The sequence below is a fragment of the Rhinolophus hipposideros genome (genome assembly GCF_964194185.1).
Source record: "Rhinolophus hipposideros genome assembly, chromosome: 2".
In the NCBI taxonomy this organism is placed as follows: domain Eukaryota; kingdom Metazoa; phylum Chordata; class Mammalia; order Chiroptera; family Rhinolophidae; genus Rhinolophus; species Rhinolophus hipposideros.
The window spans coordinates 24,631,944-24,657,297 of NC_138048.1; the positions used below are offsets into that span (position 1 = coordinate 24,631,944).

At 33.5% G+C, this 25,354-nt stretch overlaps 1 protein-coding gene across 1 annotated transcript in view; it reads left to right on the forward strand.

Annotated features, from left to right (window-relative positions):
• The window catches only part of EPHA3 (EPH receptor A3), a 357,328-nt gene that overhangs the window by 223,464 nt on the left and 108,510 nt on the right, over window positions 1-25,354 (forward strand). Inside the window, exons 4-5 of the mRNA XM_081078199.1 lie at window positions 10,496-10,651; window positions 11,394-11,729. Of these exons, the coding sequence (XP_080934325.1) occupies window positions 10,496-10,651; window positions 11,394-11,729 (492 nt within the window). The remainder of the gene's footprint in view (window positions 1-10,495; window positions 10,652-11,393; window positions 11,730-25,354) is intronic.

The window sequence follows — 25,354 nt, forward strand, 5'->3', positions numbered from 1 at the left end:
CTCTCTCTCTCTCTCTCTCTCTCTCTCTCTCTCTCCCCGCCCCCCTCCCCACCACCACCACTTCCTCCCTTTCAAGGGTGGCAAAATTGAGCACGGATTCCAAATCTAAAGTTATATGAAATGGCCAGATAGAGCGAACAACAATGGCAGACAGCCTCTTCTTGTTCTTATTCTTCCTTATATTCCAAACTGCTAATGTGCCCCAGTTATTTGTACTAGGAGAGTAATATATGTTTGCCAAATGTAAGCAATGTATTTTAATACTCACATTTCCTCTATAATATGTTCTCTTTCCCCATTCTTTCTGCTCTTTAATTATCTCCTCCTCTTTGATAGACTTAATCTCATCCCCTTTATTGCAATGCATATATCTCCCAAGTTGAATGTAAAGTTCTAAGACAATAGTCATAACTATGAAGAAAAAATGTTCATTGCCATATTTCAAAAATAACCACTTTAATGAATTCAAACCAGTGGCATTTTATTTTTGTAACACCATAAATGCTACTGTGTATTGCTGTGGCACCAACCCATGAAATTTTTCTATATATTTTAAAAATTTTCTTCCTACCTCATTTTGGGAGGTAGGTAGGTAGGAGAGATATTTTGTATTTTTGACATACAAATTAGAATAGATATACACATTTGAAACATTACAATGACATATTTTCTTTATAAACTTTGCATTCTTATGCAAGTAGAAACATTCTTGAGCAAAATTAATTTTTATGTGACATTCAAATATACAAAAATACCATTCTACAAAATTTTGAATATTTATGTCTTCCTAAACAGTTTCAAAATAGATTACTGGTTTAATTTTTGTAAAACATTCATTTGACCAACAGTTTTGCTGATCCCATGGACATCTATCTATGATAGTTTCCATGTTTTTGTTGTGAAATCCATTCTTATACATTTAAGGAGTGAATTTCAAAATTCACTGAGTAGAAATTCCCTTTTAATCTTAGAGCACATATTTACTATGAACATAAAAATAAATGAAAATGAGAGAGACCCTAGAATTACACTGATTTTTTTCCTATGTTATCGCATAAATGTTTGTTAGCCACAATTTCAAATACTGAATACTTTTAAATTGAAACCTCTCCTAGTTGGTAATATTTTGTGATCATAAAGTGAATACAAATGTATAAATAACACATTAGTTTTATTTTAAATCCATTCCATTTTTAACCATAATGTTATCAAATGTGTCATTTTAATAAATTTCAAAAACTAAAAATAGAATGAAAAGTTGATAGAATTATATGACGTATAGGATGTACACTCAAAAGTTGCAAAGATAATTCCTCAGAGAGTGGATAATTAACAATATCACTGAGACAGTAAATATTATTACAGTGTATTGAAGTGTTCACAGAATTTTGTTTGTTTGTTTTTCCTCTGAATTTTCCACCTTATACAAGTTTTCATTTGAAGCCTGTGTTTCAAAAATTATGCTGTTTTCTGTATAAATTTTCCAAAGTGGGGATATAATTACTTGACATCAAAAGTGTGCAATTCACATTAGTGGAACCATCAACATTTGCGGTCAACCATAATTTTCCACCAAGGTGCATTTTTTAAAGAGAGGAAAAGAAGAAAAAGGAAAGTCCTAGACCAGTATAATAGAAACAAGAGCTAATAAGAACTGGTTTGTGTGTGTAGTGTGTATTTGAGTGTGTGTAGCTAGGCTAAGAGAGAAAATCACATAAATGTATAAATTTAAGCTCCACATATAGCTTCATACCTTGTTTTGTACTTTCATGACATGCACTTAAAGTTCACATTACACCCATACACACACACAAACAATGTTTATTGACTAAAGTGTTTTGATTTTTTGTATGTGTATATATAATCTTTTTGCTTCTAAGAGCCTTTAATTTTTGTTTTATATTAAATAAGTGATAATGTCAATATGAATGTGATAATGTCAATATGAATGTGATAATCTTAATATAGATATACAGTAGAAGGAGGATTACATATATATTCTATAATATTATCCTGCTTTTTTTCCATAAAAATAAGAGCACTTTTCTATGTGAGCCATTGACTCCATCATATAAGCATAAGACAATAGCATAATTTATTTGTAAAAATATTTGAACAGATTAATGTAACTATCTTTGTCATTTGAGGCTTTATATATATTGTTTTTAATTTACCGACATTATAAATGTTGTTGTGTATGTTTGTGCATATAAACATACAAAGGACCTAATTGTTCTTTGTGTATTTATAAATCCTATAGAAATAGTATTTAAGGTTTTCATAATTCATTATCTCAAATTTTTAATCTGAGAGATTATAAATTTATGATGACAATTCTATTCTCCTAAAATTTACTTGTAAAAGTGACCTTTCAATGCTCAAATTATGTTTTTAATGCAGCTTGGAAAATGCTAATTGACAGTAGGTTATTTAGACATAGAAATGATTTACCATCTCCAAAATCACTTCCTAGGAGTATCCAAAATCACTTCCTAGAAACAGTTTTCTTAGACATTCCAATACTATTTTGATCTGAAGAACACGTCTGGCATTATTCTGAAAAGTTTTTCCAGGCTGTCTCTCAATATATCATGAGTATAGATTTCGTTCCTGTGCATTTTACGTTCACGATAATAATATTCCATAAAAATATTTTTTCTCTTTCATTTTCTCTGTCTATCCCTCTTTTAGTACTTACCTGCTCATTATATACATACATAAATATGAATTTGTAAACTTAGTTAATGGGTCTCATTTTCTGGGGATTGATAATTAAGGACACAAAAACTCAACTAGTACTACTCATATTTACGGTTCTTCGGTAAATATGGAAGACAACTGGAAAATTGGCAAAACAAAATGTCTTGAGGAGCAGGGGCTGCTTTAGCATTCTCTTTGTGGTGAATGTACCTTGGACATATTTCAGTGTTACTGGCACCTGTCTTGCTAAATCTGATGAAACAACAACAAGCACAATCAAGCCTTGTTACAAAGCTATCTTTGAGGCATACTAGATTGTGATTGATTCTGTTGTGTTTAATGGTGTGGTGGCATTTTGCCTTAGGCCTTTTTTATTGAACAGTGGAAAGAACAGAAGAAGGAAACACTTGATCACTTTATAAATGCTGCACATTGCAGGCAGGGTTTAATGACTGAACGGAGCTACTTCCAGTGTATTGAAATGCCTCTGCCTCGCCTCAAAGCATTGTACCTCTATTCAAATGGCAAAGAATAGAGTTCCTGTAAGATTGTGGAGTGCAGCTCATTTTGGGAATAAACAGTGGCTTTGACCTTGTACTGGCAAATAGACCCTGTCATGCCTGGAATTGCAAGGCCAGGAAATCATCTGTTTAGTCAGTGCTGGTTCTGGTCATTAGTTTGTGTTTATGGCTGGGAATTGATAATATAGCCCTGTGTGTACAGAGTTAAGGTCTGAATACTAAAAAGGGCCCTATTTACCAACAGCTTTGTTTTTTAATTTAAAGTTAATTCAAATTGAAATCAGCCTTTTAACTCTTAATTAGGACCATGTTTTTTCTTAAAAGTCAACCACATTAGTCAACTGGAGACAAAATTCACTTTGCAATTGAAAGGCTGTCTACTTTCCTTCAACAGTAGCCACCATGGTTTACTAAGTGCATTTGTTTTCCTTTCACTATGGTAACTTTATCCATTCTCTATATCAGCATAGCTCAAACCCATCAATTACAACTTGGAGGGAAAGTGTGTTATGTGCTTTGGGAATGAAGCCAAGATTCTATCTTGAAGCCTTTCTATAATTATTATTCACTGTATAGGTAGTGCTCATAATACTCCCTATTTCATACTTAAAAAAATATATTTTCCAAAACTAGTAGTTTGTTATTTTACCCCACTACTTACCCATAGTATTTAGTTCCTGTTTTATTGTTGCCTCTTCATAAATGTAGAATCAGAAGATTCCCAAAATATTTCAAATTCATCCACTACAAATTGGTATTATTTTGGCTTCCTTCTATTATTCGTGTTTTCAGTGTTTCTCAATAGAAAGTCCACATTTGGCAAGGGCGTCATCATTTTTGTTCCATTGTTGCCCATCGTGTTGTTTTTCAATAAGTTTGGGCTTTGCTTAATAAACGAACGCGCATACCCTCACTAACTCAGTGCTTAAAATACAGGAACTACAAGTTAGATTAACAAGGATAAGGCAAATAACACTTCACTGCAGACTAACAGAAGGAAAACATATTCTCTTTTAAATTGTAATTTCAATCCTGTGCTGGTTTTCCTTGCAAAATAGAAAGAAAATCACATCATCTTACATTCCAAAACTTAAAAATAATAATTATCAATATTTTTAAAAATTTGTATTCATTCACATAAGATTCTCAAAGTTCTAACATTCTAATCTATCTATAATGTACATAAAAGGAAGACTACAATTAAATATAGTTTTATTATGCTATTGGTTAACATGAAAATATAATAATAGGGCATTATTCGTTTGGCAGTCAATTTATCTTTCAATTTATGGAATCATGAAATCAACATTCCCTTTGAATATACTGCACTGATACTAGAAAACATAAAATGGTCAAAATCTGTTATTTCTTTTTCAAGTATATTTCTTTTAGGTCAAAAGAGAACCCCATTTCTTTGTTTTGTTGCCCTATGTGATTTTATAATTTCAATGGCTAATTATCCTTATGTAAGTGATGAAAGTGAAGATATTTTCTTCTATTTTTTTCCTACTTATATAGTTCTAGGAATCTTCCAAGTTTTTGTACACAAATATTAATCTTTTAAAGTGTCTAGCCTGAAGAGTTTTGTAGAGACAACTTAGCCAATACCTGTCATTTAATAAATGAGGAAATTAAAGTCCAGAGAGGACAACCCATTGTCAGTTAAACATGCAGTTAAAAAAGTACATCTCACCAACTTCCAGGTGCTGGAAAATGTGAGACACAAGGCATTTACAACGAATAGGAAATAGGTCCTATGTCTGTAATGCTCAGGGACTAACCTTGGACTACGTAATAATAACTAAGTAGAACTTCATACTTATTTATAGATGAGTAAGTCACTATTCCAACTACCTCATTAAAATGTGAAGACTTTGAGATAACATCTGTCTATCGAAAAGACTAGATTAAAACCTGCATTTCCTCCTTCCTAGTCCAGTGTTCTCCCTATAAAATGCTAAAAACACCTGGGATTAAAAAAAAGAAGAAGAAGAAGTTGGGGAATTGCTTGGTGAAGATAACATAAAAATGTGATATTGAAAAGTATCTTAGCAATTACATTCTCAAGAGTCTCAAGAGGAGACTCATTTCTAAAATAACAATGACATATGGAATTGGTGTCTTTAATGCTAAGATTATAACTTTTATCATTGTAAGACTGCACACAACAAATTGTCTAGGTCATTTTAGGGGATCAATGCATGTTTATGTTGATGAAAGTGAATAAATGACATCTAAACATTATACAAACAAATCTGATTCCTTGTAAATCTATGATGATATCCAGTAGGGTTTGAGAGTATGGTACCTTCCATTTTTAATGGTTATTAATTTCTATTCGTGGATCACCCTACTTTGATTTATCAACGGAAATCAAACATGAGAGTTCCTGTCAAATTTAAGTAGCTCAGAAATCTCCATTACAGCAAGGGGATAAAATGCCTCTGGGATTGCCTACAAAAGGACCACTTAAAGGTTCTTAATCTGCCTAATTACTCTTTGGTTTTACTATTGTAGGACTGAAATCTGTGAATAATTTTACCAGTGTTTGACTGATAAGAACTTGTACTACTGGGTTACTGAATAATGATATAAATCAGAATTCTGTCATTTGGGCAGCAGATTTTGAATATGTGTGTATCCACCTTAGTTAAGCATTTCTTTAGTAGCTGGTCGACTCCAGGAAGGGCCTTGACCATATAGTAGTTCTTTATTTTAAAATTCAAAATTAGATAAATATGAATTAGTATCAATTTGTTTACCCTTCCTGCCTGTTCTCTGTTTTCTTTGATATTCTGAAATAAGTTGAACAAGACTTCCCCTGAGTAATGAAAGCAAAGAAAACATATTAACATTTTTACTTTTTGTGCATTACCTGGATTTTTAAAATATACTGAACCTTCTCTGTTTCTAAAATAATACTTAGAATGAGAGAAATGTGCAGATTGTTATATCCTTAGCTTTATGTGGAATGTAGGGAAGGAGATGCTTTTAAACTAAAATCATTGCTTTTACTACTATAAGCAAAAATGATAAATCACAAGTAATTATGCCTCCTAAAAGTAAAGTTTCAAATTCTTCCATGATAATTTTTTGAAGGATAAAGAAGGTATGATATATAGGTATTTAAGCACAGTTTGATTTACTGCAAGGGAGGAACATTATTTATTGATAGGAAAATTTTAAAAGTAGACATGTTCTATAAAGAATTCCCCCTTATACATCCAAAGAGACTTTCCTACCCAGTATGGTAATTTTATTAGTAATATAAATTCTTCAGTCAGATTCTCAAATTTGTTGAACAATTTTGGTGGAGAATTTAGAGATTGTGCTTATAGTGTGAAAGGGGAAATTTACTTGTATGCCTCCCACATGTAGCAGGTTGCCCTAGTCGCCAAGTTGACAGACCCCACTGCCCTTCCAATGAAAAACACCCATCTATCCATAACAATGTTGGGCATCAAATAGAAAATCCTAGAGAAAGACAAGAAAACATTAGTCTTTTTGAAATGGTTTCTTACTAAGAATAGATACAAAAGACTTTCACTTATGTAATTAAAAAAATGTTTAGATGACTTCTTCAATGTCATACTAACAGTTAAGAATTGATAAAAAAAAATTCATAGTTTTAGAGAATAAGTTGCTTTTTTTTTTTAACTGTAAGACACTCTTTTTTTTCTTTTTTTAAAGATTTTATTGGTGTAAGGGGTACAGGACTTTATTGGAGAACAGTGTGTACTTCCAGGGATTTTTCCAAGTCAAGTTGTCCTTTCAATCTTAGTTGTGGAGGACACACAGTTGTGTCCTCAGTTGTGTCCTGAGTTGTGGAGCTCAGCTCCAGGTCCAGTTGCCATTGTTAGTTGTAGGGGACACAGCCCACCATCCCTTGGAGGGAGTCAAGGAATCGAACTGGCAACCTTGTGGTTAAGAGCCCCCTGTCCCATGTGGGAATTGAACCGGCAGCCTTTGGAGTTAGAAGCACGGAGTTCCAACCGCCCAAGCCACCGGGCTGGCCCCATAATTTGCTTTTAAATAGTGATTTATATACAATTATAAGTAAAAAAATCTCCTGCTTAGACTACCATTGAGTATCTTTCTTTTCTTGAGTGTGCTACCCTTTCTACTTATGCTTCAATTATTAGTTCTGTAAAATGTGTAGATAAATATCTGCCTTGATTATTTTAATAGAACTGTTGAGATTAAATGAAATGGTAATATGAAAGTCCTTCAGAAAGAGTAAAGATGTCTACGAAATTTAAGATACTAGAGAATATTGCATTGTATTATCATATAGTTGACATTCAATGCATATCTATAAATTGTTGTTCAAAGCCTATCAGCCAGAAGATACAGAGCAGACCCTACCCCTGTGTGTCACCTAACATCCTGGATGTCAGGGTCCTCAAATGTACAACATACAGACTGGCCAATGTAATTTCTTAGGATCATTTTTTTTTTTTTTTGCTCCATTAAGCTACAATTCTATTCAATCAGTACATCTCAACTGAATTCTTTGTCTTTTTATGTTATTTAAAAATGCTTTCTGCTACAAGTAAAAGAAAACTTGACCAAAGTGACTTAAACAAACCAAGCGTCATTTTTTCTGACATTATAATAAATCTTGAGATAGATGCTTGCTGACTCAACAAGTGCAGGGTACACATGATTTTCTTGGTCTTTAACTTTCTGTCCCATGTAAGTCCTTATGTCCATAATCAATTTTAGAATAATGTAGATGAAGGGGTATCAGTTTTTACCATCTTGTTAAGGGGGGAAAAAAGGTATCCCAATGACTTCCATCAGATTTCTGATTGTATCTCTTTGGCCATAACTTTAGCAGTCCATCGCTATTTGCAATGAAGTCAAAGTTAGGGAGTACTGCGTTAGATGCCATTCTAAACAAAATCAGTAGTCTATTAATGAGTAGGAAGCAGAGTTGGAAGAGTGAGTACGTAGCCAACAATACCTACCACATTCCTCTGCTTAGCAGTTTGTCTGTTCATGTTGATCTATTTATGTATTTAATTATGCTTTTTACAGACCAACTCCTTCTATCTTTCCATGATCTCTCTTAAATAGGATTCATTCTGTGGAGTCTCTTCCAACAGCTCAATCAGAATGTATTGCTTGCTCCTTGTGGCCTGTATTAATGTCTGTTGCCCATTTTTGTATTGCAAGAGCCCTTTAGGGATGGACAGAATTAGGGACATTTGTATCTTTAATGTTGTCTAGGAGCCCAAACAAGTAGATGATTGACAAATATTTATTAAACTGCATATATATGTGCTGACCTATCTTTACTATTATCATCTCTAAGGTTATTTAGTCATAATTAGAGAAAATCTAGTTACAAGTTTGAATTAATATTCTTAACATCTGGGTTTATTAACTGTAGCTACTTTCAAGTTACTATCAGAAGTCCTGTGGGGTAGTGCTGCAGCTAAGAAGTGATTGTATGACTGTCTTGTCTTTCCTTTAAGTATCACATAGTATACTTATTGAGAAGAGTAACAAAAAATTGATTGCGTGTTTAATGAATAAATTTATGCTAAATGATTCAAAACTCATGAAGTCTCCAAATAAAGACACACAGATAAACTTATAAGTGAACAAAATAACGAAGCACATTGGAACAATGCAATTGAATCTTGCAAGGCTGAGCAGTGCCCCGCCCCCTTTTAAAAGCACTTTGTGATGAGCTAAAGTGAAACCAGAAGTTAAGTATATAGTTTGTTTATACCTTATATAATTTCCTCTGAGGCAATATAACAGGAGATATGAGCAGAAGTTTCTAACCAAGGTATACAGACAGTATTCAGAATTTCATAATCCTAATCCATGTTTAGTTAGGGCAAGAGAATTTATTTGAGTGGCTCTCAATGTGGCACCAAAATTTGTTCAATTTAATGTAACATGGTCCTAGAGCAGCCATTCTTAGTAGGAACTAGAAAACAGCAATACTTAATTAATGATGGCTATCATTTTAAGTTATTCTAAATGTTTGACTTGGCAGTGTATTTCCCAAGAAATGTTCAGGAGGAAGATACACTATTATAGATATACATGTGTTATCTTTCAAAATGTATTTAATGATCGTAAAAGTTAAGACTTGTCCACACAGGTTTTACTTGAATGTAAATAATGTGTCATTCACAATATGAGTTGATATAAGAAAATTCTGGATTCAGTGATAATCTTTAGAGCCTTTTCTATATGTAAGTGCTTTAAGTCATCAAATATCACTGTAACACTGAAACTGAGTTTTAGAGATTTAAGATATTATTGATTTCCAAAAGTGTTCTGGAGAAATTAAAAAAATTAGACCCCAAATTACTTCCTGAAAAGAATATCAAGGGACTTCTTGCTAGGATTTTCACAATGATTTCAGTTTTTAATGTAATTATGAAAATGGACAAATGAAACAGTGCAGCATTTTGAATTTTATATCAGATTAAATAAAAATCAGGTAGCAGAGGGAGCTGAATTCAATATTTGATAACAAGTTTATTGGGCTTAAAAAACACATCATTTGGATATATGGCCAGGAAAAAAGAAGATAACATAGAGTTATTGAGTTATTTTTAAAACCTTGAATCTAATAACAATTTAAAGTTATTACAATTTAAATATAAATTGTACCTCCTTCTGTATTTGAGATACAGGTGAGGAAATATATTACAATTTTTATTTTAGTCCACTACCACAGAAATAAAATAATGACACTGTCAAGGCAGAAAAAAAAAATCATAGCTCATGAGAACCATGTGTCAAGACTCTTAAAAATATAGACAAAGCGTGACTTCTTCCTATAGTTGTTTATGATCTGTAGGGATAAACTTGTACACACAGAAACCAATTAGCAAACAAGTAGGGAGTAATATAGTGCTAACTGCAGTGAAGATAGTGTATACGTCGTATCATGTTTAAAAAAGGGAATGGCTACATATGACATGGCTTTGCTTTATTTTCTCCCCAAATATCCCAATGCCAAGTAAAGCTGTGAAAACATGAGCTGGAAATTTCATCACACTCTATTGCCAGAACAATCTAAGTCTTTTTTTTTTCTTTCTTTAACATTTGGTGCAAATTCAAATGTATATGTGGAAAAACTACACTGGGCCACATTATTTGCTTCTGTAAATGCTGGAAGGAAATAAATGCATTTTTATTCATAGTGAATGCGTGCCCTAACATCCTGAAATCTGTTTTACATATTTTCAGAAATACGTTTTCAAAGTGACCACAGAAGTTTAAAAGAGTCATTTTGTTTGCAGCTTGTCAACCGGGTTTCTACAAGGCTTTGGATGGTAATATGAAGTGCGCTAAGTGCCCACCTCACAGTTCTACTCAAGAAGATGGTTCAGTGAACTGCAGGTGTGAGAATAATTACTTCCGAGCAGACAAAGACCCTCCATCCATGGCTTGTACCCGTGAGTAGTTTTGCTGCAACCCATGCCTCCATGTTTGTTTTATTTTGTTTTGGTTTTGTGTGTTTGTTTTGTTGTTTTTCTTCTTGTTATTGTGTTTTATTTTTATTTATTTATTTATTTGTTTGTTTTTTAAATCATTTGCCCCATTTCCTTATGTTATCCATGTGCAAACTGAAAGCTTTCTCTGCTTCAGCTTCACTCTTCATGCTTGGCTCATCACAAATGCAACATTTATCACACAAAATGAATTAATTCTTAAAGCACTTCCTACCACAGGGCCCCAGAAAGAAAGACAATTTTCTACATCTTGTTTTAGATTTTGCATTATATTTGACAGGAGAGGGGAGGTTATAGGCATGGGATTTGTGTTTTTACATTTCTATTCCCTCTTTTTATATGTTGGTCAAAGGTCATAGGGAAAAAGGACTAAGATTTATAAAACTAATGCTAAAGTTTGCATAACTATTCACAAGGGTATTGAATTTAGTGGTGAATTCCTTTGTAGGACTTTCTCAATGCATCTTCAGCCTTGAGGGGAAACTCCCCCACTCTCAGCTTTGAGAGAACAGTGCTCTTGAGTGCATGTGTCTATAATCTCACGGATCCTCTAAGGATGAATTAAAAGTGTATAATACAGACAAGATGGTTATTTACCTCTTTCAGTTCCATTGTAAATTATCTATTTCCCTTGTAGTAGAAACCAGAAGTGAAGCTCATTAATCTTTGTTGAACTACTTTGCAGGACCTCCATCTGCACCAAGAAATGTTATCTCTAATATAAACGAGACCTCGGTTATCCTGGACTGGAGTTGGCCCCTGGACACAGGAGGCCGGAAAGATGTTACCTTCAACATTATATGTAAAAAATGTGGGTGGAATGTAAAACAGTGTGAGCCATGCAGCCCAAATGTCCGCTTCCTCCCTCGACAGTTCAGACTCACCAATACCACAGTGACAGTGACAGACCTGCTGGCACACACTAACTACACCTTTGAAATCGATGCTGTGAACGGGGTGTCAGAGCTGAGCTCACCACCAAGACAGTTTGCTGCAGTCAGCATCACAACCAATCAGGCTGGTAAGTACATGCTGGGCTCTTCCTACTCCTGCCATCTCAGAGTTAGGTAACAGTGTTGACAGAGAGTGGAAAAAAGGGTGGGAGAAAACAAGATTCGAAAGACCTCCAGGATTTTCTCTACTATCACTTTTAGATAGTTGTGGTACATTAAATAACTCAATGTAATTCTTCAAGTGACAATGAATCATATGTTAGATGATTTAAGACTGATTTAATCCATTGTGTCTCAATTTGGAATATTTAAATATTTGGGGCTCTGGAGATAGTACTTGTGGGTACCTTGAAACATATGCAGATTTCAAAGAACTTAACAGACATTGAAACTCACCTGTGAAAAGTTTATGTAGAATGTTTAAAATTAGAAATACCTTTACCTTAGTTACAGATTTTTGATACAGTTATTCAGTTATTTCGTGATTTTCAGAAGCTCTGAGTATTATAGCTCAGAAAGTTATGTCTCTGATTAACTAAAAATAAGAAAAACTATTATTTAATAGCTGTAGCATGTTTTTAAAATTTTAAAATGTGAAATTTGTGGAGAAGCATAATGAAAAGTGGTCTTGGGGGAGAACATTTAGAAGCAGTGATCTAAAACATTTCCTGGGGTAAATTTTTAGGTGATTTTGCCTACTTATATTTTTTCACTGACAATCTTTTCCCAATTAAAAAAAAAAAAAAGCTACATTGGCAGGTAGTAAGTTAAGGCCCTTTAATATGAAATGGAAAAATTAAACAAGCAAACATCTCATCTTAATTTATCTTACATCCACATCTCCCTTTACTGTTAGTACATCTTGTTCTTTCAATCACTCATTAAATCTTCTATGTGTTTTCTAGGTCTCTGATAATTCTTGTGATTTTTTAATATATTTTTAACAGTGTGGTGTTCAAAATTACTAATGGGATTTTAGTTGTGATTTTCTCATACATAGAGAAGTGTCATACTTTACAGAGTATACAGAGACATACCAATGATACCTCTTTGAGATAAGACAATCATTTCTTCAATGTTGACTACTGTGATGAATAAATAAACAGTTTTCCTTTGGAACTAACAAAGCTGTGCAAAGTTAAGCTGATAGATATTTATGTGCTTAATTGTTGCTATAAGATATCATAATTAGGGATACATTCCAAACAGTTCAGTTCAGAGATATGATTTTCATTTACACACAAAGAAATAAACATTGTAGCCAAAAAGGGCGAAAAGGAAGAAACAGAGTGCTCCCTGAGAATACTTCAACTAGAACTACAGATTCTTCAGTCAGCTCCCAGGTGGGTTCACCACTGAGCTGGAAGTCAGGATTGAGTGTAAACTCTGCTTTTCTCTGCATTTGGCTTACATTGTGAAGTCCCTGTGCTCTCTAGTGAGTTTTGCCTTTTGCTTTGAGGATATGTATACTGGATGCCTTAGGAAAAGGTAATGGAGAGATGACAAAGTTCTCTCATCAGTCAGAAGAGGTTGTAGAGCCAGCAAATAACGAGCCAAAAAAAGTCACTATCATTTGTCTCCCTTGGCTTGCTCAGTAAGGTTAGTTAAGCTACCAAGGGCACACAATTAATAGGTGTCATCCAGGGCTAATATTCAGCAAGTCTGCACCAGTATGACTGCTGCTTCTTAAAATTTTGTATTACTTCTACACTGGTTAGGAGTGGTTGTAACTACTTCTGCAGGTTAGTATAGAAATGCATCTGTTCTGGTTAATCTCTCACATAACCTAGTAAAATCCTAAACTCAGCGTCTCAGGTCCATCCCATCCTCCCCCCATAATCCAGCAACCAAAAGGATAAATCCTGTCAAAAAAAGATTTCTAAGGCCATTTGCTGGAACTCCTTCCTTTTTTGAGGGGTCTATGTTCCTGACATGCCCGTTGATAGATATTTTCAATATAACCCTTGACAGAGTCCATGCTCAAATGTGTCTCCATCTAATTCCAAACCCCTCTCTTGTTCCCACTCTGCTTCTCCTCTCTCTATTAATGCAAAGTTTATTTTTTTAGAGGTCTCATGATGACAAATAAACTTTATTTGTGGAAAAGACATGACTTTTAAATGAAGTACACTGAATTATTATTTAAATCTTAAACGGTAATTTCTCCCACTTGAAGATAGATCCCAGACTAGCATATGTTTTTGCTTTGCTTCAATTAGTAATATTTAAACTTAGTTACTAATAATATTTAAAATTTTGTAACTTAAGTTTATTTAACTGTCTTCCATGAGAGAAAAAGTAAAAAAAAAACGTAATGCTATTGCTATGTATCACATGATGATAGCTTCTCATATTCAGTGAACACAGGAATTTAGAAACTATAATTATGTGGCAAATGGCTTTCCCAAATCTTATATTTCATGCTGATTTACTACCTGGTTTAAAATGGAAGCATCAGTCTGTATTATAATTATGTCCTAAGTCAAACAGAAACGTATAAAAATAAGCAAGGATCTCCTTATTTCCTATCTCATCATTAGCTTCTAGCTTTCTGACAATTCATTTATCAGGACCAATGATTTCAGATATATACAGTGAATGAATCTAGGTAAAGTGGCAACCCAGAGAATGTTAAGACGTTAAAAAACAAATGGGGTTGATGCTTTGGCCCTCCTAGTTACAAATCACAGGGCAAGACAGAGATTCAACAGGGATGATATCAGTTACTCTCCCTAACCCTACTCTCATTTTTTTTTTCCAATCACAAACTTTTCTACAATATGCACTGCTAGGCTTCTTATATATTTATTTCAGAGTATAGGTATTATTTTGTGTGCCTGGGAAGGTAGAGGTCTTTGTTCCATCTTCAAATCTCCACAGTAAGATATATAAACAAGATTAGAAGCAATGCATTTCTCCAGAGCACGTTTCTTTGTTTTGCTTTATTTTTGCTCCTGTGAAGGTTAATGGACTGGTAGCCTTGAAAAATGAACTCCATAACACTAGAAAGATATGGCTGTGTCAGATATGATGCCGTGGTGTTTAAATTCCTCCTAGTCTATCTTTGACATGACATAAAGGGGAAATGTGAATGTGTCCCTTTTAATTTAGTTTGTGAAATTGAGTTTGTTGATATTTCTCTTGATTATATTGTAAAAGACATGTGATGACCACATGATAAGACATTTTCTAAATTGTAGCCGATTATGTTGTAAATTTGGATGCTAGTTCTCAGCATTCAATAGGTTCACAAAGTATGTCAGTGAGATGAAAAGCATGCCTCTACATAAAGATTGAAACTATGAATCCATCAGCTTAGCTTGCACAGAAAGAACTGCAGCTGGCAAAACAATAATCTGTAAAGTTATAACTTCATAAACATTTCTACTTTGTTTTTTCTTCCTTGAATTCGTCTATTTACCTATCAGTTCCAGAAACAATCATTCTGGAACATTAGTGGAATATCTATCTCTGTTTATTCTGAATCATCATCATAAAATCTGCCTTCCCCCCGCCCCCCACTAACCTATAACATATAATGATCTTAGACTAGAATAGGAAGTACTAACAGAGAATTTATGGGCTTTCAATTTTGAGGTCCACTCTCACCCCCATTTTACAGTTGAAGAAACTGAGATATGAGAAGGTTTTTCAACATTTCATCAAGAGATCGAACTTCCACTTAAGTGTCCCAACTCCAATCCACTTTCAACTTCTTTTCTTTCTGCCATCCTGTGATTCATGCAGGTAGCTACAGAAATCACACTGCCTTGAAGACAGAGAGAGCCTTTGCTGGGAAAATCTGCTATAACCTATGCCATCCACAATAAACTTGGTCTTTGCTTCTTATATATCACAGGGGTTCTGAGGGGATTCTGCAAAGGATCTTCCTTATCATCTCCATTCTTCTTCAAACCTAATCTCATTTTTTACTCCCTCATTCTCCACAGACAATTCTCCCTCTGTGATCTTGTGATTTATAATAAGAAATATATATTTGGTCTTGGTGCCGGTTTATGGCACAGAGCTCCCAAAACCCTTGGAATTTCCTAACTGATAAGAGCAATAAAGGTGCATTTTGTTATTCATAAACCACCCTTTAAACCACACCTGAGTTTATGTGAGTAAAGTGACATTTGGGAAACCCCTAAGGATGGGAGCTGGTTACCAGTGGAACCAAACCCTGTGATTAGAGAGTTGAAACTTTCTGAACCCCTCCTCCACAGCCCCCTCTTTCCAGGGAAGCAGAGAACTGCTGAAGATAGAGTTCAGTCATCCATGGCCAACAATTTAATTAATCATGCTTAAGTAATGAAGCCTCCTTAAAAGCCTAAAGGAGAGGATTCAAAGATCTTCTGGGTTGGTAAACATATACACATACAGGTAGATGACATGCCTGGAGAGAGCACAGAATCTCTGTACCTCTTGTCCCATGTCTTGGCCAATGCATCTCTGCCATCGGGCTTTTACTGAATTGTATCATTTTGTAATAAACTTGTGATTTAGTAAGTAAAATGTTTGCCAGGATTCTGTGAACTGCTCTAGCAAATGACTTGACCCTGAGGAGGAAGTTTTAGGAATCCCCTTTTTTATAGCTGGTGGATCAGAACCACAACCTGGACTTGAGATTGGCATCTGAAAGGGGGTTAAGGGTGGTCTGGTTGGACTGAGCCCTTAACCTGTGGGATCTGATGCTAACTCCAGTTGATCGTGTCAGAACAGAATGGAGTTGTAGGACACCTGGCTAGTGTTGCACAATTGCTTGTGTGGGGAAAATCCCTACACCTTCAGTTACCAGAAGTGAAATGTTCCGTGAGTGGAGTATTGAGAGGAGAGGAGACACACGGGAGTGTTTTCCCTCTTACACCCTCCTAACTTATTAAGGCCATAACGTTTTAAAGGGAAAAGAAAACATGATGCCCCACCTTCTTTAAATCTAATTTCCCCACTCTGTAGTCTTTAACTCCCATTGATTCCTGACTCTGTAAAGAACATTCTCTCAAGCAAATCTCCTTCCCTTTCAGCATCTTTAACAAGGATTCTCCTGGCTCTTTTTTATTGCCTTTTACATTGCACAGGTTTTCCTTCATCTTGAAGACAAAATAATGAAGTAACAAAACCAGCAATAACAATACACTCCTAAGTGCATGTCCGCATTACAAATCGACTCTTCAAGATTGCATCCTATTTTTCTCCTAATTTTCAAGATAAACTTAGACTTTTTAAAAAAAGTAATTATTTCTCCTTTTGTTCTCTCCTTCTTACCACAGTTTTGTTTCTGCCCTCACTGAAGAGCAAGTTCCCTCCTGAGAACAGGAATAATTTCCTATGTGTGTTTTATGTTAAATTGTTAAGAAGGATGTAAATTCCATGAGGGCATGGACCATGTCTGATGTTCACATTTGTATTTCTCAGACTTAGAGCAATGACTAATAGCACCTTGTAATCACTCAAATGTTTACTGAATTAATGAGTGAGTGAATAAGTGTTTAAAGAAAATTTTACTCATTGAAAAATTAAAATGTATTCTCCTTCAAACCACTTACTCACCTTATTTTTTTCCTCTCTACTGATAAGACCACCATTTCCCCCAGTTTACCAGATTCTAACACTTAGAATCATGTTTGTTTCATATTGTACTTTTAAGAAGTTCTTATATGTTACTGAGTTTTCTTCGGAATTGTTTTGGATCCTCATACATTTTTCTCCACATTTAGTGGTATATTTTTTAAATCCTGGTTATAACATTTATAAATTAATAAAACCACAAATTATAATAGTCCTCTTTTCATTATGTTGAGATTTCAAGATAAAACAGAGTTTTCCAAGATAAAACAGAGTTAGAACTAAAATGTATTAACTTAAATAAAAATAAAAACAACTGTAGCTAGAGACTTGGGTGAATGGCCTTGTCTTTCTCTCAATTTACATTAGTTGAAGACGTTCCCCTCCATTTTCTGAGTCCTAGGATCAATCCAGTATTACCTTTTTTAACATTTCCTTGAACCTTGAATTTTTGCTCCACACAAGCATATTTTTAACATACTTTTTCTAGTTCTAGTTAAACTTATGTTTCTCTCTATGAAGATTATCCTGACTCCTATACTTCCAAGGACTGAATGGACCTTTCCCTCCCTTTTAATTTACCCTAATGGAGTAAGTGTATAATTTATACCATAAAATTTGATTTGTTCCCATGTATGAAAATGTTATAAAATGTTACAAATAGTACCATACTTCATAATATGTGCATATACTTTTACTCAGATTTCTTAAAAGTTAATATTTTACTACGCTTACTTTATCATTCTCTCCCCCATCTTCTCTCTATATAGATATTAATTGTAAACCACTTGAGGGTAAATTGCAGGTATTAAAATGCCTCTTTACTCCTATATACTTCAGTGTGAATTTCTATTGTTTCATACTATGATCTCATCTGCACATTTAGTCAACTCTGTCAATTGTTCCACTAATGTCTGTTTAGTAGAAACAAATGGACATTCTGTTCATGTTCAGTTTCTATCTATAGTATAGTTCCTATCCATAATAATGACTACATGAATCATTTTCTGTAAATTAACAATATGAAGGGAAAGAGAACCAAAGCTTATTGGTAGGACATTCTAAGGTGCATGATAAATTGTTCTAGGAATTTCACAGTTGCCACCGCATTGAAAATGATCAGTAAATAATGTTATTTAAAACCAAGAAAATTCAACTTCACTTTATTTAGATTTCCTATTGAAAGATCATGAATTGATTCAAAGGAGGGTAACATCTTAGAGACTTTATGATGTAATAAAAACATACCTGCCTCAGCTTTAGACAGAATGATCTTTATTGTGCACTGAATTTGATATCAAAGACAAATCCCTTTTTTTCCCTCTTGGTCACAAATTGCTATCCATCACATAAGAGAACTGAACTAGACACCCAAATCATAATTTTCCTATTTAGTTTATTTTGTATGTTTGTGATTTTGGGACTGCAGTTCAGAACTTCATTACCAGTATAATTTTAATCAATCAATATCTTTTTTTCAGCCTTTAAGTACACATATCAACTCACTTTTTTTTTTTTCAACTCCTTAAAAATAATTTTAGAAGCTTTCCACCTGTGGTTTCATGGACTATTTCACAAAACAAAGTAATAGCATCCATTAGTAGAAAAAAATAGATATCTTTACTAAATCTTGAATAAACAATACACACTTTTAAAAAATGAATCCTAGACTATCAGAGCCCTTTGGCAAGATTTAGAATCCACTCTTTTTTTCTTTTTTTTTAACGTTGATAAAGTAGATATTTCTAAATCTCTTATATTCCTGATTTTGAAATATATTTCCTCTATCCACCTTGGGATTTAGAAATAGCTTACATAAATATGACTAGGAATGCCTCATGTCGAAGAAAGCCAGGCAGTCTTGAGCAATTCTGAAGAAGGAAACATTTTGAAATAAAGGTAGAAAAGATGCAAAGTTGGATTTGCTGTTAAACTGTGGACACATACTGGTGTGTTTTCTACAGAAATGTATGCTGCCATGTAATTCTGTACTCTGGAAGGAAACTAGACCGGATGAAACTACATGAGATTTTTTTTCAGGATGTGAAGGAAAGCATTTCATAGTATCAGAATAGAAAATCAGAATGTTAAACATAATGAAAATCAACTGAAAAAAATAAAGATAAGATTCTAGTAATGTACTCTGATGAATCGCCTCTTTCACTGGTATGATTAATAAACCCTAAGAATTAGCCTCAACCTTTTACTTCTTTCAACACACAAGTGAGGTCTGAATCAGTCCCAGAGAATACCAGTGGACATATACAATATAAATTTCGTGGTGCATTTTCCCTGAGTAGTAATTTAGCTTCTTGCTTTCTGATTTGAAATTGAGGCCCATACCTGTGCACCTGGCAATATCACTGCACAAGGTGTTACAGTGTGCCTGAAGCATTCCATATCATTTAACACATTAATGCCGACTTTCAGCCATCATACCATAGTATGGAGACATAGTATATATCTACAACACGAGCAATAAGCTGAACAAAAGCAGAACCATATATTGTCCTGACAGCTATTCAGAACTTTTACATGAGCTTAAAACCACAACCGATGGAGAACCAGCAAATGGAGGTGGTTTGGGGGCTTCCAGGATCTACTGAATTCTCATCCCATCTTCGTTCCTGATCCTTCCTACCACTGCAATTAAGGAGCAGACATGTGCCTGGTGGATTGTGGTTACTCTTTTCCTGCTAGTTTCTTTTAAAGAGTGCTCCCAAGAACAGGAATATGAACGACCAATTAGAGGAGGAAATATGGTGTTAACTAAACACCTACATATTAAGAAAGATTTAATACTAACTTATGCCATCTTCACTGCATTTTTCCAAGAGCAAAAAATATTTTTTCAATACAAATATTTTTATTCTTATTTTTCCCAGGCAGAACAATTTTAGTCACACAGTAAAGATAATAATATCTGTATCTATATAACTTACTGTAAAAATGTGATCTACTCCTATAAAGTTAAATATAGAAGTTCCTTAGAGAATAATTGCAATATGAATACATACAAATAATTGAGAAATTGAACAAATACAAATATTTAGTAGGAAAAGGTGCTTTCTCCTCAAAAGCAAAAATCTACTACCATTGGCCAGCTTTTCATAACAAACTCTTTATTATACTACAATATATCCAAATGTATTATCTCAGTGTTAATAACTATGATATAGCCCAACATTTTGACTTTCTAATCCTATCAATATAGCACCCTGCCGGAATTGAAAACAGGACACCCCTTCCTCAAGGAATTTTATTGCCAGCTGCCACAAAAATTGTTTCAATAAGTATCCAAATTAAAAGAACTATGAGTAAGCACCCTCACATACAGGGAGCCTAAAATTCTATAATATCCACACCAAGACAAAGGGTGTCAAGGCTAAAAGACGTCACATTTCTTACCCCACCCACTTCATCAGTAATAATTGCTAACCTAAGTCCTCTTGATATGATAGGCACTGAATTAAAATTCATTACATAATTATATCATTCAATCCTTACAATTTCAAACAACTGTAAGTGGTTAAATGTCTTGTCCATGATTACACAACTCCAAAATTTCTGTTGTTTTCAAAAAAAATAAATTATTTTTCTTACGGTTCAGGAAAGAGAGGCTTTGCACAAAATATAAGTAAAGCCGAATAAAGAAATATACAAAGATGTTTATCATATAATTGTACAATGTTGGCTGCCTGGAACATAGATTGTATGATTTTTTTTTCTTTGAAATAAAAATTTTACATGATTTGGGCAATGCTAAAAATACTTAAATCTGAATTGCTTTATTAGGAAGTTAATTATCCACATCTTTCTTGCCCAAACCAAATAACAGAAACCCTAAACTCTAAAGTAGATTTGAAATATTGCACTTAATGTTAATTTAAAAGCATTTATGTTGACAATTTGTTACCCCCCAGAAATTGCCTTTTATTGGTTTTCATTCTTCATTCCAGTAGGAAAATTAAAAAAAAATACAACAAACCAACAGAAATAAAATCTGTCTCTGGTCACAATTTTGTCCAAGAAATAGTTTTAAAGGGGAGGCTGTATGTTAGAGTAGGGAGTTCTGGAATGTGTGTCAAAAGAGGAGAAAAGAGCTTTCAGAAGTCTAGTTGTAAATCCAGGTGTTAAAACTGAATAGTTGACTAATTCTTTTTTTAATTTTTAAATTTGGTTTATTTATGCATTTATTCCCAAATTTGTTTAAAAACAGAATTTAAGGCAGTTATTAGACTAAACTTACTGGAGTTTTTGTATCATTTTGAAATAGATACGATAATAATTACTACACACAGATTGTTATCAGGACTAAATAAAATGAGACAGAGAGCATATGTGGCTGCGGAAGTACTAAGATAAGTATTGTGTCCTGTTTCCAGCATAAGCATGCTGATCTTGCGCTATCTAAGGGAAACCGACACTTCTTTTTAAAATTAAAAAAATAATAATAATAAATATGAAAACATATGAGGTCAAACTCTGAAACACCCTACTTTGATGTAGTGATGTAATGTGATATGATTGGTTTAGGCTCCAATTTTTTCACAATTCACATATGTGTGTGTGTAACAACCTTCACTAAGACAAGCCATCCTTGCTTTATTCATTACATACGCATATGTATGTATATTACCAACTTTGAGCCTGCAGTTGAGTGCCCATGAGAAGGTCTAACAGAAGCGTCAAATGGGCAGTTGAATATACGGGTCTATAACTCTGAGACTCAGGCTAGGACAGGACCCAAAGGCATCCATAAAATAAGGGATTGGTAAGAATAGTAAAGGGATAGTCAAGCAAAACATATCTATAAAGAAATCATGTGGCAAAAGAATATTTGAACAATTTTTATGGATAGAGTTAAAATAATAAACTTGTACCAGAGACCATGTTGTGACATAAAACAAGTATTTTGCAATTACATAGGAGATGCCAAACTTTTAATCATTAGAATATCAGTTATTTTAAAGTACATTTTAGTAAGTTCACTATATTTACAAGAAGAGAACATGCTAAATGCCCCACAAATATTTATGCTGCATTATAATGTTACATTTCATGTACTTTTAGTTGTTTGGTTCATCATGTTATTTGAATATACTTTTTGGGCAGTTTATTCATCTTTGTCCATCTATGGAGGATAATTATATGTATATCCTCTAAGAGGGAGTATATGTCACAGTTATTCATGCAGATTCCAATGTACCACAGAACTAGATTCTCTCTTTCTGTTTCATTAAATAAAGCTTGTTTTTTTTTTTCCTTTAATTAAAATGTTTTCAAAAAGGCTTTTCATAGTTGACATCTGAAATAACGTATTTCTTTTCTGATTTGAATTGACATGGTTGAAGCATTTGGTTTAATTTGAAATCTTCTGAAAGGTTTAAAAAATGAATCTCATTAATCTTACTTGAGATATGTTTCCATTATAAACTACTTCAATACATTCTTATTATTGTAGATAGATTTCCTTAGTAAAGTCCCAATATAAAATAGCTAAAGAGCTAGGTTTTACAATTTATTACTTAGGTATTAATATGTGCCTGTGTGTTTGTATATCTCTCTGTGTGTGTATACATACATCAAGAAAAATATAAAGATCTACAAAGAGTAAAGTTCTAGAAAGTGTTTGAAGTCTAACAGATTTGAGAGAATAAAGTCTCTTTTTTGCTAGATTATGTAAACTTGGATAGTTTTATTCTTGATTCTCTATTTAGTAAAGATTATACCTACACTGAGATGTGGTCAAGACGAGAACAAATGCCCATATAGGCATTTATAGAGCTCGCTACTTATAAGGGATCAATACTTGGTACTTAATATCTTTAATGAACATTGGGAACATTGAGCAACAAGCATACTCTTGAAGATCAAAATAACTTTTAGGTGTCCCTGATTTTCTGTGGCAATAAGTAACACATTTGATTAATGGCTTTTTCTCATTCCCTAAGCATTGACTGAGCATTTAGTATGAGCCAGGTACTACAGTGTTTCCCCGAAAATAAGACCTAGCCGGACAACCAGCTGTAATGCATCTTTTGGAACAAAAATTAATATAAGATCTGGTCTTATATTATCTTATGTTATATAAGACCTGGTCTTATATTATAGTAAAATAAGACTGGGTTTTATATTCATTTTTGCTCCAAAAGATGCATTAGAGCTGATTGTCCGGCTAGGTCTTATTTTCAGGGAAACACGGTATGCTGCATTCACTGTGGATAAATGGTGATATGATTAAGATGTGGCTACTATCATCAAGGAGCTTTCAGTTTAGTAGGAGATCTTAAAGGTTTGAAGAAACCAGCATGAAATTGATTAGTTTGGCCAAGAAAAGTCAGGCAAGGGCCAGCTGCCAAGAGACTTCAGCAAGCATCAGCAGCTCAGGGAAGCCACCCAACAAATTTACCTTGAATTTACAGATAATGCCAAATTATGTATAATAGTTTAATCTTTTTTCATTACTAAAGGAGAGATTTTTTAAAACTGTATTTTTTGTGATTTTTTTTGTTGTGTGTGTGTGTGTGTGTGTGTGTGTGTGTGATGTGATGCTAAAAATCAGCCTACTATGCCAAAGATTTTCACTAGGAAAAAGAGGAAAATAAATAAAAGACTTTAAATTAAGTACACATTAAATGATAGTTGCTCATGTAGTTTAAAGGTCTCTCAACTGAGTGTGTCTGGTGTGTATAAAGGACTTAGTAAAAAATATGAACTTACAATAATGGGATGAGACCAAATATTTAGAACTCTCCAGTGAAAGTTTCCGCATCAGTTTTGTTTCTTTGTCCATCTATTTGTCCATTCATTCATTTATTGATTAAGCAGGCTTTTTTGTTATTAGCATGGAATGGAGCAGTCTATTAAATACGCCAATTGACAGACAATTACCACATAAAGCATATGAAACTAGAATATCCTAAAATATAATTAATAGTAAAAGTAATTCTTCATCTTAGTAATTAAGGAAATGTCAAAATTTTAGAAATCTTCATGATAATCATTGTAAACATGAATTATAATTGTTCTGACTATATATCACCACAATTTAGCACTGATATCATATCAATATGCAATGCTTTTCTAGTCTGTCTGCTTTTTGTTAGGATATTGATGTTTACAAATGTTGCCTAATTCTAAAAGTGAAAAGATATTGCATACTCTTTCTATTAAAAGTAACAAACAAACAAACAAACAAAAACCTTTGAAATGGGTTTCAAAAAAAGAAGTCTATCAGAAAAATGAGATATAAAGGAATAATCCACCATTCTTTGTCCAGGTCAAAACACTTTGTTGAGAGAGAAGAGTTTGTCTTAAGTACTTTCCAAGTACTTAAGAAGATTGTAAATTTTAAATGCATTTCACATGTAATACTTCTTTTTGTACAACTATTTGCTATAATTTTTAGAATACTGAATGAACTTTTTCAAAAGATTTGTATATTCAGGCTGTAAAAATACCCTCACTAGCTCTTCCTTATTTAGACGAACTATTGGCATTAGATATTTTACATCAAATGCTATGTGTGTATCTTTGAAATGTAGTAGCCAAAAGGAAGTGTTGAATGAGCATAGAATCAGAATAATTATTATTTAAAGGAGCAGCCCAAGTGTGTAGTGTAAAGCATTTGCCAAACTCTGTATTGGGTATTTTATAAGCATATTTTAAGCCTTAAATCAACTCTGCAATTTCAGCATTATTACCATTATTTATAGAAGGAGAATATGTCTTCAAGAGGTTAGTTACTAGCCCCATTTATCTAACTTAAATGGCTTCAGAGAATTTAAACTCAGGTCTTTAACAATGCAATGATATTACCCAATTTTCAGTTAGCAACTTACTGCTGTCAAGAATTTTGCTTCAACTACCATACATACCACTAGAAGTCTTATAATGTAACAGTATCCTTACTTAAATCAAGCTTCATTTTTCTTACCTTAAAATGTAGCTGAAGCTGAATAACAACAAATGTCAACTATAATTATATACATATATTCACAGGATGTGGAGTACAGCATAGGGAATAGAGTCAGTGGAACTGTAACAGCTATATACGATATCAGAGAGGTAGTAGATTGGGACAGGGAGGTTATCACTTTGTGGGAGGTGTAAATGTTTAACTATT